This window comes from Aquarana catesbeiana, linkage group LG07, assembly GCF_042186555.1.
Source record: "Aquarana catesbeiana isolate 2022-GZ linkage group LG07, ASM4218655v1, whole genome shotgun sequence".
NCBI lineage: Eukaryota > Metazoa > Chordata > Amphibia > Anura > Ranidae > Aquarana > Aquarana catesbeiana.
In genome coordinates this window covers 76,391,782-76,406,002 of record NC_133330.1, presented here as the reverse complement: position 1 = coordinate 76,406,002, position 14,221 = coordinate 76,391,782, and the positions used below count along the sequence as shown (strand labels likewise).

The 14,221-nt window shown below is 35.3% G+C and overlaps 1 protein-coding gene across 2 annotated transcripts in view; it reads right to left on the bottom strand.

The window, feature by feature from the left end:
• Nucleotides 1-2,656: 2,656 nt before the first annotated feature.
• The window catches only part of SLC6A11 (solute carrier family 6 member 11), a 473,797-nt gene continuing 462,232 nt past the window's right edge, over nucleotides 2,657-14,221 (bottom strand). For both annotated transcript variants that reach the window (XM_073592347.1, XM_073592348.1), the window contains one exon: nucleotides 2,657-13,915. In XM_073592347.1, coding sequence (XP_073448448.1) covers nucleotides 13,763-13,915 — 153 coding nt within the window. In that variant the 3' untranslated portion in view covers nucleotides 2,657-13,762. The remainder of the gene's footprint in view (nucleotides 13,916-14,221) is intronic.

Genomic DNA, 14,221 nt, shown 5'->3' with positions numbered 1-14,221 from the left:
TTGAAATTATGTTTTCTTGAATAAAATTTGTAATAATGGTATAAGTATCTTTAAAATGCTAATGTATACAAAACCCTTTCCTTTCCCCAAAATTTAAGCATGGTTTGGATTGAAATGGGGAAGAGCTTGGTAGTATGAGAGTGGCTTGTCAGCTCAATAAAGTTGTTCAAAGGGTGACATTGTGGTGGTGTACAGCTGTTGTTTGCAGACAATCAATTACTTGTTCCCAGTTGAGGCCTTGTGCGGGGGGGGGGGCGCGTCGGGTGGAGCACTGGTCTCTGGTGTCGCCACGCATCAGCTGGCTGGCCTGAGCTGCGGCCGTTTCAAAATTCGTTTTATCGCTTGTGGATGTTAGTGTATCATGAAAGTCTTTGCAATAAATGCCTTTAACGGAAATACAACAATACTAAGCGTGTTCTTCTTCTTCTTTTGCCTGGTAAACAAAATTGATTTTGGGAGATAAATAGGAAGATTGTCTATTGCGGTGTGGAAGCATTGCAGGCAACAGCTATCTGCCGTGTCAGGAGGTATACTCTTCCAGGAAGCGCATTGAGAGGAAGCCCTATGATTGATTGGATCCATTACTGAGCATGTGTCACATCGGTCCTGGAGGTATCTTGGAAGGAATATAAAGGTTGCTGAGACTTTCTGATGTCTGTAATTGGGGATCCATCTTATCCGGTAAGCGCCCCCCCCCCCCCCCCCCTTATGAACCAGTACTGAATTGGAAGCCAGAATTTCTACCTGAATGTTTGATATCACCATTTATTATATATACAGTATATATTTTTCCAATCATAAGGACTTGAAAGTCAACACCTTTTTATTTATTTTTTATTTTTATGATTCACCACATGGACTTGAATGTCAATATTTTTTTGCATGTATCAGTATTTGATTTTATCACACACGGTGTTATATAGGTTTGTGCAAACGTAATCTCTTTTTTCCAATGAGTAATCAAAAGTGAGAAATGGAAGACTTGTGCATTCATCCAAGGCTTTCATTGCCTTTTATTGTTCAACTTTTACCAGAGTATTGTGATGTCAGCAGTTCTTGCTATGGGTTTCATGAGCTTTATGGCATGGTACCCAGGAGAGCTGCTGACATGAGACACGCAAAGATAGGCATATAGGTAATAGTATAAACATATAAACTTCATTGTGAATGGCTAAGAGGGGAAGGATAAAATCATGCCTTCCAAAACTCATGGCCTAATATTTATTACATTTCTGCATTGCTTTTAATCTACCACAGTGTGAATTATGCTAATCTGATAATACTGCACCAACTACTACTGTTATATTAATGCTTAATCTATAATCCAGCACATTCTTGGTTAGTGACTTATGTGTCTTTTATACTTCTTGTGGTTTACTCACACTCCTTGCAATGTCTGCCTCTGGCAATCAACACTAAATTAGGAATGTATTCCCAATATTTGTCCTGGTACAAATTAAAATGTACAAGTTTTACAAATGGTTCAAACCCAATGAAAAATGCTAAAAAAAAAGTTCTTTCTCTCTTTCAAAAAAAAAACAATAATAAATAATTTTCCATTTTTAATGTGTGCCCTTTAATCTCTTTTATGTTCTCAGGATGTTTTGTTTTTGACCTCTCACAGCAAAAGTTTAATATATAGGCAGGGATATATACTGCAAACAGATGTGAGTGGGTACATTCTGCTAGAGGGCTTTCTACTTTGTGTGGCTAATACAATTCCCATTGCCATTTAATTAATTTACTAAAATGTATAGTATCAATAGAAATTAGGAAATTTGCTTTTAGTAATAAAGCTTTATTTATCAAAAATGTTATTAGGCCCATCCATTCTGCTGTAGTAAAGGTAAATAGGATCTATTCCCAATTTCCAACGGTACGAGCCAAGGCTGCCCCTTCTACTACAACATTCACTTTCCCTTCTTTCCACCCTTCTCTTTTAACCGTAGGTGAGCCAAATGGTGCCATACCTCAGATTTTGGGATAGAAACCTCCAAATCATTCTTTCTCCAGAAGATACTCCACTTCTCAATGTGTTCCAATGTGTTCCAAATTCCATGAAACCAGCTATAAAATCTTGTCTTGACGATATAGAACTTTTCCCACTATCTGGAAATTTTGCCCAACAGTCCCTGACAAATGCTAGTGCTACAATTCAGACAAGGCTTAATCTTCCACATATTTTGTTTCTGCCTGAAACTTAAACTCTTTTGGAGAAAGGTCAGAGACCCGACCATCTTCCTTTTGCACCATCATAGCATTCCCATTAAAACCTTTGCCACTTGTTGAATGCCACAAAATTTTGCATTCTTTAAGATGGAGATATCCGCCCCCCTCCCCCACCCCAATGTCTTTGTGGATCCACAGAGCAGAGGATATTAAGCAAATGGAAGATCTTGTCCTCACCTCGCAAAACATGACACAGCACATATCACAGTATGTGGTTCTATTGTATTGATTTCAAGTTTCCAGCAGATAGTAAAGCCCTTTTTTATTGAGATTAATAATCCAATGTATCATACACCTTAACCCACCAGAGGAAATGTTTCTTCCTCTTTGTTTCCCTGCAAAGGTAAAGCATAATGGGCTACTATGCATCGCATAGTAGCCCATTATGTGTCACTAACCGGAACCATGAATCAGACCGAGACAGAAGTATAGTTAAATCACACTTGTTTAATAATAATAATAATAAAAAGGTAAACAGAGTAAGTGTGGTCAAAACAAGCCAGAGTTCAGTAACCAGGTAGTCAGCCAAGCCAATATCAGAGAGCCAGAAGTAAAGAAGTAAGCAGGATCAGGAGCCAGAAGGGACGTCAGCCAAGCAAATCTTCAACAGTAACGCAGGAGAAAATCTCTGTGATGTTGACAAAGACGAAGGCAGAGATCAAGTGAGCTGGACATCTTTAAGTAGGCAGGACTGACGAGCAGAATCAACAACAGCTGGGTAACTGTGGAGAGAGATGGGAGCTGGCAATTACCCAACAGCTGAGCAGCCAGCTCAGAGAAGGAAGGGCTGAGCCCAGCCCTGACAGTCACTTACCTGAAACTGAAGCCTGCGATGTCCCCGCTGGCTGGAAGTGTCCATCTTCAGCCCTATTCCTTCTGGGGCCATGGACAACAGCTCTGTGACTGGCCAGAGTCGTGTGACGTCACTGGGAGCTGCCAGTCACGGCATGACCCCAGCTAGAAACGGTACAGCGTTTCCTTTCTAAAGTGCGCCGAATATATCGGTGCATGCGCAGAAGAAATAATTGTACGGGAATTGTAAATATCTCCTAAACCATGTAGGTTTAGGAGATATTTCCAGCACATACAGGTAAGCCTTAATCTAGGCTTACCTGTGGGTGAAAGTGGTTGTACAGGGTGTACAACCACTTTAAATGCTTCACCTTTTTATGTGCCACCCTTTCCCCCATGCTTTTCTCTGTCCATCTTTCTCTCTTCTTTCCTGTCTAGATCCCACTCCCTGCACCCTGAAACAACAATCCCTAACCCCCATCCCCCTTCATTTCTTATGGCCACTTTTCTACATCCTATACTCCTTACCTTTCATTTTTCCTAACATTACTAAAAAAGACCTTGCCCTTTCTCACACTCCAGGTGTCCAGGGCTTTTGCTTCACCTTAACAAACCTACACAGACAAATGACAAGATATCAAAACTAAACTGTCACCTTTTTATTATAGTCCCAGGTTATATACACTGAATGGTACTTTACCTTGTCTGGGTAACTGGACACTTGTTAGTTTGTTCTGAATCCCATGTTTATTAAAAGAATTTACAAGAAATGTGAGTGGGTCCTACAAGTTAGTGTACACTCCTCGTCTTTATTGTAAACTGTACTGCCTTATGAAATGTTCTATTGTTTTGTAATTCTTTAGTGGTTTATTCACAAGTTCCGCATACAGCACCCCTTAAAAAAAATGTACACACATTTACAATCTTATTTTCTTTAATTTTGTTCAATACATCATAAAAGGGCATATTTTTTTCTACCACATATCAAAAAAGTCATCACGATGACAAGATATTTTCACATTTTGCATAAAAAAGAAATTCTAGTAGGAATTTCGCAAAAAAAAAAAAAAATTCTTAAAAAATCAGTGAAGTGTTAAACGAGTAAGTCATAAAATTGGCACATGTACAAGAACAGCACATATCACAGTTAGTATGTATAATACTTAGACCATACCAAATTTCACGTATGGGGGGAAACAGGATAACATACATGACCTGCAAGAAGATGGTTAAAAAGTCATATTGTCATTACAAACAGGTAACTGTCAAACAACATTGCGCATACAACACTAATGCACAAACTGGGTAAACGGCAGCAGTGTATTTTGGAACATATTTGTAGAAAGAACGCAGTGGTTGGAAAGTGGTAGAAATAGTCAAATTCATAACCTATATATATGTCAAAACTGATTTATTGCATTGAGCAGGACAGGGCTCTAGAAAGCGCAAAAAATTGCGAAGGTGTTGACCAAAGCAACCAATCAAAAACTATATAACTATCAGCTGTACTAGATGATTGTGAATGATATCATGTTCATGCCATTTATTTTTAATCAAGGCATAACCAATACATGCCATAGACCATAATCACATGGTGTTGCTGTTGTCAATAAAATATTTCTGTGTATCACAATAGTTCCAGAATACCACCATGCCTACTTGTGCAATATAAATGAAAATGAATGTCCTACTGATGAAAACTCTGATACATAGTGTAAGCTTACTGCTCCATATTTTTCCTACAACAGGAAAATGTTATTAACAACCAGAAATGTTCTAGGACATTAAAAACTTTTTTTGCAAAAAAAATATATACTCTATTATGTTAAGACTTGAAAGATAGTCTCCAATGAGAGTGGTCACTATCTGACAACACATCTGTTACATTTACCCTATAGAAATGTTGGAGGTCAGGAAGTGTTTGTCATACCTAACAATCATTTAAAACCTGCTGATCATGCATGTTTGTAAAATGTTTAGTTCTCCCAGTTCCTGGCTTTTCTTGGGTAAGAAGGAGTGAATCTGACTGGGTTTGGTTAATGAAAAGTTTTGCAAAACTTGTTTGAGGTTTGTGAATGCTGCAGTGAACCCCATTAAAGTCTATATGGGGTGATTCTTGTTATTCAATTCTGGCCATTTGTAAGGCTATTGACAAACAAAAGGCATGGGAAGCTGGGCACTGCCATAGGTACCAATTCCAAAATTTAACAAAAAAAATTTAATTTCCCCTATAGCTTTAACACACACTGACAATATGGTTGCTGTTAGCCCACTCTTTTAAAGAAAGTGGGATGGGTTATCAATTTCTTCAGATTAATGCCTCTTGTGAGTTAGATAACCAGACCCAAAGGCTATGCACTGCATTGCAGGTTGTTTCTTATCTCTGCCTGAAAACCTGTGATGTTTTTGGCCAAAAAAACTTATGATGCATGAACTTCACAAATCCTTTGGTAGCAGCTAACCCAAACCTCATCCCCAATCTTGGGAAAACAATAGCAACTAATCCATAAAATGTAACCCATCCAAATTAACTTTCATTAAGATTAGCTAGCTATAGGGGTGCATGCATAGGATACAGTAGTGATGTGGAGGTAAGTAGGAGAAACAATTGAGAGCTGTAGAAGACCTAAGAGATCAACACTCTTTGAAGTGAGGTATTCCCTGAACATGGAAATTTTGTGTTCAGGGAATATATGCCTATGCCAATGCACAATAGCACTTCACTTCTGTGGGTGGTTGTACATGACAAATGTCACCTCTCTGGGTGAAGAAAACACCCAGGGATTTTATGTTGGAGCAAAGTTTATGTCTTAGATTGTCTGTGTGCATGAAGTATTATGTGGAATTTTAGCATCAGTGCATTTTCAGCTTTAAAGTGAGACAGCTCAGGTAGCAGGAAGGGAGAGCATGCGCTGTCTTCTTTTACAAACAGGCCTTAGTTTAAACAATTATTTATAGCAAAAGGGTTGTTTTAACTTTATTTACAAAGCTAAGTGACCATTTACTTTCCCAAGTAAAGAGTGTCTACTTCTTTGCAAATGTGTATGACATCAGGTTTATGTGCCTATAGCTGCTTCATGAAGGCTATAATAAAAACCTGTCCTTGTCAAGTGCTAGAATATAATTAATTGCATTTATAATCTAGCTATATACTGTTAGAGGATAACCTGATTTTATTTGGTCTAAGAATACATAAAATAGTAATGTTTACGTATATAGGAGTTAACCAAAGTTTTGCAGCCCTTATATTACTTTTTCTTAAATTTTTAAATCTATTTTTATTACACAAAGCTTTAATTATCTTTTATTGCTTAAGTGTACTATACAAAGATCAAAACTATGAATTATACTTGCTCATAAACAGTATATGACACGTTATATGCTTATTCGCAAAATATCAAATATTTACCAATGTAGATCAAAAATTAGAGATAATTCAGTAATGTCATTGTAAAATTCACAGTATTAAATATATTTTGTCCTGAGTCTGTCAGCGTAGTCATAGTGTATAAAGATGTATAATAGCTAATAATTCTGCAGTATGAATAAAATACTTTTTTATGTTTCGATTTTCAAAGGCTTGGGTCCATTGGCATTCCTAAGCCAGATCCACACTCCATTTCAAGCAAATGGAACAGATTTATTCAGCTTCTAGGCTTTTTTGAGCTCTACAAATATGCTAGAGGACAGGACAAAAGCTACATAATCAGTGCATGCCTTTACCTTTACCCTAGAAGCAGCCTCTTGGACATCCAGTCCACCTAGCATCCATCAAGTATAGTTCAGGCGGAACTATGATACTTTCTCATTGTGTACATAAGCTTCAATGGGGGTTATACTCTGACTGAAAAATATCCTAAAATCTCTTCTTCCAAATGATGTTTAAAGTAAAGTTGAACCTTACTTTAAGAAAGAATTGTTACCATGAAAAGCTTTTATTGTAGAAGAGACATACTATGTCTCATTACAACAAATGCTTCTTAATTATGGTTTTACTTGGCTGCTAACAAACTGCTTTAGATTGTAAACATGGTATGTGCAGTGAGGAGTACAATCTTGCCATGCCTTGGTGCCAAAATTAATGAGTTACCATGTGGATGCATGGGAGCTACATTATCACTGACTGGCCAATCGAGAAGGCCAAAAACAACAAACCTATAACAAGATCAGTTGAGCATTGTGAGAATGAAAGCACCTGTAAAGGAGTTCAAATCACTCTCTTAAGTACTGTGGACGTTAGGTTTGCTTTTTTGGTCCCTCCATTGGTGAAGAGAGACAGTTACAAATTTCTACCCAGGCGGCTGCCATATGAGCTCACTTATTTTATTTTAGTGGGCACCTTCTAAAAGTAAATATTTACATTCAATAAGGCAGTGCAAACAATGGCATTGATTCACAGAATGTACTTATAGTAGTGACCTATCACCTTTCAATTTACCGCAGTTAGTTTAGTTAGTAAATGATTTCTAATTGGTTATCATAGCACACTACACTGCACACATGATTGTTGATAAATGCGCTTAATAAACCTTAATTAAATATTACTTTTAATCTGCCAGAAATATTTTTGATTGTCTATTCCTATGATGCAAAACTTTGACTCACATTTATGGAATGCTTGAAACTACATTTCACTACTTGATAGACCTGTTTTTGAGTAGTCACATTTTCTAGTTTATTTGAAATGTCCACAAATTGACACCCTTTACTCTTCAATAGAAAATGTAGGCACTCTTGGTATTATAATTTCAGTTTGGCAAAGTTACTTGGTTTAGAAGGGATCATCTGTATCTAGGCATCACACTTGAACTAGGAAGTATCGTATTAAATCATGCTGGTATCTAATTTCATTGCTCATCCATTTATAAACTACATAGAATTTTTCTTGCCAGAACTATAATTGCTTTTTACAAAAGTTAACACTTTAATGAACTAATGAAATATTAATGCACAGCTTCCAATAGCAGCCAGTCATGTTTTAACACAGGCCACTATACTGTAGTTTGGAAGTTTGTACTTTGGTAGATAATCATATTCTTTGACATGGATGTAGTTGGTCTCAAAATATAGTTTTCATAATGCTGACATGAACACAAACACACATTGGGCAATATTAACCCGATGAACATGTTTGGAATACATTAATTTTAATCATCTGTCTGATCTCATGTTAAACATTAAATATCATGCTTGAATTATATGTTTAGGCAAACCTCTTTATTTCATTTTGAATGGAATAGGGAAGGGTTATAACCCCTATGATCTCTTTTGTGCTGTCTGTGTCCTGTTCTTGAGACTTCCCTTTAATTTTTGTCCTGGGAATCCAACAGCAAATAAAAAGAAAATCCACAACATCATCTTCCTCTAATGTCTACTATAACATTTTGGACTTCCCCTCACTTTCTATTTCTGTGACAGGAGAACAGATGGGGTAAAACAAACGTGACAGAATGTCTAATTCTCCTCTACTTTATCCAAAAACTAAAAAAGAAAAACTTTGTCATTGCATGCACTTTGATTAACTTATCATTGTGAAATTTTATAAAGTAATTTATAATGGGGCATTACAGGTAAAACTAGCATTTTAATCATTTTTTTTTGCTGCAATTTTAACCAGGACAACAGTTCATGTTGTTAGTCCTAGTTTTACATTTTTAACAATTTGTCAAATTTGATTCACAGTTTAAGTTTTTTCTTTATCTTGGTTTACCCATTGTGGAAGTATGGAAAGCTTAGAATGACCATTCTAACAAAGATTGAGAGTTATAAGTATTAGAAAAGGTTCTAGCTTGTATCTTTTTGGGCACTAAAGGATATTGAGTTCAGCTGTTCAGAGGTAAAAATTTTGCTATATTTATAACAAATACACCAAAACTTAAACTTTGAATTTACTTTTACCAATTTACAAGTAGCAGCTAACGAATCATTACATTTTACATTGTGCTCATGATAAGTGTAACAAAAATATAGAAATGCATTATTTCTTTGACTTAAATGAACAATTTATAACCTAGAATTAATAATGTTAGCTATGATACTAAAACTATTGTTGTAAAATTATTTTTAAATAAAAATATAATGCTTAAAAATATAATGGTACAGCTGACTTAGTCCACAATTCTATGTATTTACAATATATTATTGAATATCTGAATATATTATTAATATATGTATTTATCTGTCTCTTTGATTTTCTAGTGAACTTATGTGAAAATAAATGCACACTGTTTGGCAGCATCATTTTTTTTGTGTAATACAAAACACCATCACTATAATTCTGTGTTCTACAGTATTAACAAGAACAAAACAACAATAGCTTCCAATAAACATTTGTCACTTGTGTTTAAAATGTTTCATATAACACCATAACTGAATTATATATCCTATATCATGTATTACACAATAACTGAATTATATTGCTTTGAGTTTTAAGCACACAATTTGTGTATAGTTAGCCTTATTTTTGAAAACCTTAACAGTCAAGTTGCTAAACATTTTTTAAGCAGTTATATGTTTTCATGCACAGAATAAAACTGTGCACAGAATTCAAATGTAGTTTTTCATCTATAAATGTAATGTTAGTTTAAAAAAGTAACATTTTAGTGATTTATTAATTGATATTGAATTGATTGAAGCAAAAAAATTTATACAATCGATATACTGTATTGGAAATCTTCAGCTGGTGGTTTTTGAAACAGATTTGCCATAAATAATGATTAAAAGTATACTTCTATATACATTAAATTTCATTAAAAGTAAATGTATTGCACTTAATCAATACATTATATAATAAATATACAGTATATAAGTAAAGTTATGTTTATAAAGACATTTGATATATAACAGATCATGGCAGACTGTATAAAAGACTTCTGATAAGACAACTTATTCATGGACATTTTACCGTATTGCAACAAAGCAATCCTAGTATGTAAAATAAGTTCCAAATAATCTAATTTCCAATGCTGTCTACATAATACTATTAAAAAAAGTATAGAAATATTTGAATATTTTATTTTGTTTAGGCTGAAAATACTGTAGTATTGTTCTAAGTGTAATAATACATAGCAGCCAATAAAGTTTAATTTAGTTATTGATACTGCCACTGCCCTACTGTGTTTGCTCATTTTGAAACTTTTGAAACTTCATCTGGCACACTAGTGCTGATGGACAGGCAATTTACTTGCATAAGAGTTTAAATTGGTATTTGTGTCCCAGTGGAGCCCCTTAGATTCTAGGCCCAGAATGTACATATGGCCCTAAGTTAAGGTTAAGCCCCGTCACCTCTGACACTCTGTTTCTGGTCTTTCCACTGTCAAATAAATATGCCTTTAATAGTCACTGAGACTCTAGCTTTGACAGTTAAACAGCATGGGGCCAAAGGATGGTGGGGCATATTCTTAATTTGAAAAGAAATTAATGACCTGTGTTCAACCTGTGTCTAGGATTTCAAGGTACTCCACAGGGAAGCAGGACTTAATTTGAAGACTGTTGCTTTCAGGCACTGTTGTTGCCTTAGGCACTTTATAGGACAGATCAGATTTACTTAAAGTGTATTTCAACTTTTGCAGTCAACTTTGGGAAAACCCCACTATGTGTTTTGTGCTATGTATTCCTATTCACAAAACATACCTAAAAACAAAAAAAATCATTCTTACCTTTTAGATGTTTCTTAGGGGAAGGAATCATGGCTAACTGCAATCATTTCTCTACAAGTTAAGTGTGAGCCTTAGAACTTCATGAGCTTCTAAATCTTGAACCCTTTGTTAGGACAGACAGTGTTCAAATCTAGTCTACAACTGATAATGAGATCTGTCAGCACAGTACAGACAGGGTTAATTATTGGAAAAGCAGCTCCTCAGTCCCCTCATAAACAAAGAGAACTAAGTAGGGTTTTTCAGTGCTGGAGTATCCAGAAAAGAGCATATAAAAATGTGACTTTAAAATTGGAAATACACTTTAAGTCCATATGATTCAGTCACATACAAAAAGCTAACATTATTTAAATATCTGCTGTACAGATTGTCTATCTTTAAATGACCAATGCATAAATGTGCACATAAGGGGGTTGATTTACTAAAGTCAAATAGACTGTGCACTTTGCAAAGTGCAGTTGCACTCTGCAAGAACAGTTGCTCCAGAACTTAGTAAATGAGCAGAAACTCTGCTGACTTCTATCATCCAATCATTTCTAATCAAAAAAGCTGTTTTTTAATTTTCCTTGCATGTGATTGGGTATTCTTTGTAAAGTGAAACTTTACCTCATTTACTAAGCTCTGGAGCAATTGCACATGCAGAGTGCAACTGTACATTGCAAAATGCACAGTCAATTTGCCTTTAGTAAATTAACCTGCAACTGTTCTGCAACTTTTACTTGATAATCTGCCGTTAAGTCTACCTCTATAAAAGGTACATTTCAAAATAATGTTACATATAAATATATAGTATAAAGTATGTGTTTTTTAGATTGTAAGCTCTAACGAGCAGGGCCCTCTGATTCCTCTTGTACCAAATTGTAATGTAACTAATGTCTGCCCTAATCTTGTAAAGCGCTGCGCAAACTGTTGGCGCCATATAAAACCTGTATAATAATAATAATTATAATAATATTTACTAGACTAGGAAGTACAGGTTACCAACAACTCGTCAGCTTCAGTGTAATTGAAGTCACCACCCCTGAACAGGAATGTGACCTACTGCCTACCTACCTACTGCTACTGAAGTGAGAACATTCTCAACCAGAACTGATAGGGCAAAAGCTTAAACAGTTATATGTCATCAAGGAAGACACCAGTTTAAGGAGTAATTCTGCCCTCCATCAACAGTAGCCACCTTCTGATTCTAGGGCCACGCAAAAGTTTCAAGGCAATGATTCTGTTTACATTGAAACCAAATCGAGTGGACCTTTAGTGAACCTGTCCTTTAATAACTCTGTCAGCTCCTTGAATATTTACATGATCATTAATCTTTTCTCTGGCAAGATCCTAGCCACTTCCTCTTCATACTGTGCATGTGCATCACCACCCCTTTCATTCCTATGAATAAGTTGTACTCAGAGGGACCATTGGGAGCTTGCATGAGTATGGCTTGCCCATTGGAATGAATGCAGCACATATGCAATATAAAAAAAGGAGTCATCTGAGATATTGTCAAAGCAAAAAAAAATACTGGATTGGAGAGGAAGCCAAGTTTTATCCCAGGTGGGCTGCACTCAGGGAGGTGGGGATTTATTCAAGGATGACTTTACTAATGATGAAGTTGTATTAAAAAAAACAGGTTTCTTTATGTATGTTTAATTCAGGGGTTAGGAGCTGCTTATTTTCTATCATGGTATACTAATTTTAAATCATATGAAGATGAATATAACCTTCACTACTGATACAAATGTTCTGCAATATTGCTGAATGTATCTATTATATTGCAATATATTCAATAGTGTTCACTGAAAATGACCATAACAGCTAGGGTTAATCAGTGCACCACTGAATGGTCATGTCAGAGTTTGCTGATCTCTGAGTTTGCTGATACAAACTTATGTGTGAACATGACAGGTTGCAAGATATCTTATCCAGCAAACCACTTCCCCACAAATAGGGTCATGTCTGAAAACACTGCAACTTACTTATCCCTTTCATTATTCAAAAATATTATTCTCCTATTGGGCTAGAAACTGTATATTAATATATTACTTATATACTTTCTAAAAAAAAAAGATATACAAGTTTCAAGTAAAGCAATACAAGTTCGTAATATAATTAAAAATATGTTATAAGTGTATTTAGGGGTGTCCTTTCATTACAACCAACAACACCTTTACTTTGTTGCTGTAATTTACTCTGTGAATACAATTAAATTCCTTTCTTCTTCCCTTATCATTGTGTAGGCTTTTAATGCATAAGCCCAAAAATAAAAGTTCGAAGATTATATTTTGCTTTAAAAGAACTACATGAATAGCTGTGCTTACAGAATTCAGTGGAGAGGCAGTAAAGAAGAAGCATTCTTTTTGCACAAACAATAAACAAAATCTGAAACAATCCATAGGTGCAATAGATACTTCAGGGTTCAGGAAATACAGAACATTTTGTTTATGTCATTGATCATTTTGACTCTGCTATCAGATTTGCGTGTCACTGTAGAGAACGTTCAGAATCAACAATATAAGAGGGTAAGACATTATGGGTATATACTGAGTTATAAATTAGCAATAAGTAGCACATTTTTTATTTTTATTTTACCTTGGACAAACCAAAACCACAGTGATGGTTTAGGACATACACTGGCATTCAGAGGATTGGTGTTGAAAAGGGATATTGGTATAGAACTTGGAAAATATGAAAAGAGGCTTTTTTACAGGCATGCATTAAAAACTGGAATGGTCAACTTTGTGTACAGTAGATTAGAAGAAGTTTCTATACAAACACCATGCTTCATAAAATCCAAGTATAAAAATTTTACAACACACTATACATGTGTCTAAAGCTCTATATAAAACATTAACCAGTATCACATTATTACATAAACTTGGCACTAAAAGAACATACAATACTGTTTTTTTTTTTTTTGTAATCAGTCACTTATATAATAATTAAAAATCACTTTAAACAGTATACAATGTGCACTTTTAAACATGTTAAAATCTGTGTGAAACAAGTGAGCCTCTATTAGTCTCCGTGTAATAATATTTTATCCTTTTCAATATATCTTATTTTACAAAACAACAGCCAGAAAATAAAATATCCTTTTAGAAGTGAGTTTCTTTTTCTGTAATGGCCGATATGGTTCCATCACCTGTAAGCCTGGCGTCACAGTCGTTGATGGCATTTGTACAGGCAGCAGCTGTAAGTTGCCCTCTCATTTTCAAGTCTGGGCTGGGTAATATCAACTTTTTGAATCTCTGCAAAAAATGTAGTTTTTGAGTTAGTTGTACACAAATGTAAAAAAAGGGCAAGTCAAGCTAATAAATGTTTATAAAGCAAAGAAAATGTGATGACGTCTGCACCACTCTCTGCCATATTACACTGTGAGTGCAGGGTACCATGTTTGCACTCTCCATGACAGCCTGTCCCACATTATAGCCTCGGTCTTCTTGGATGAATGACACTGGGTGTTACCCAGAAGACTGTGAACATCCAGTGGAGGAAAGCAATTATTGTGAGGAACATTGCTGGATAGTCAGAGCTGCTTTTTTATTTTAAACTAT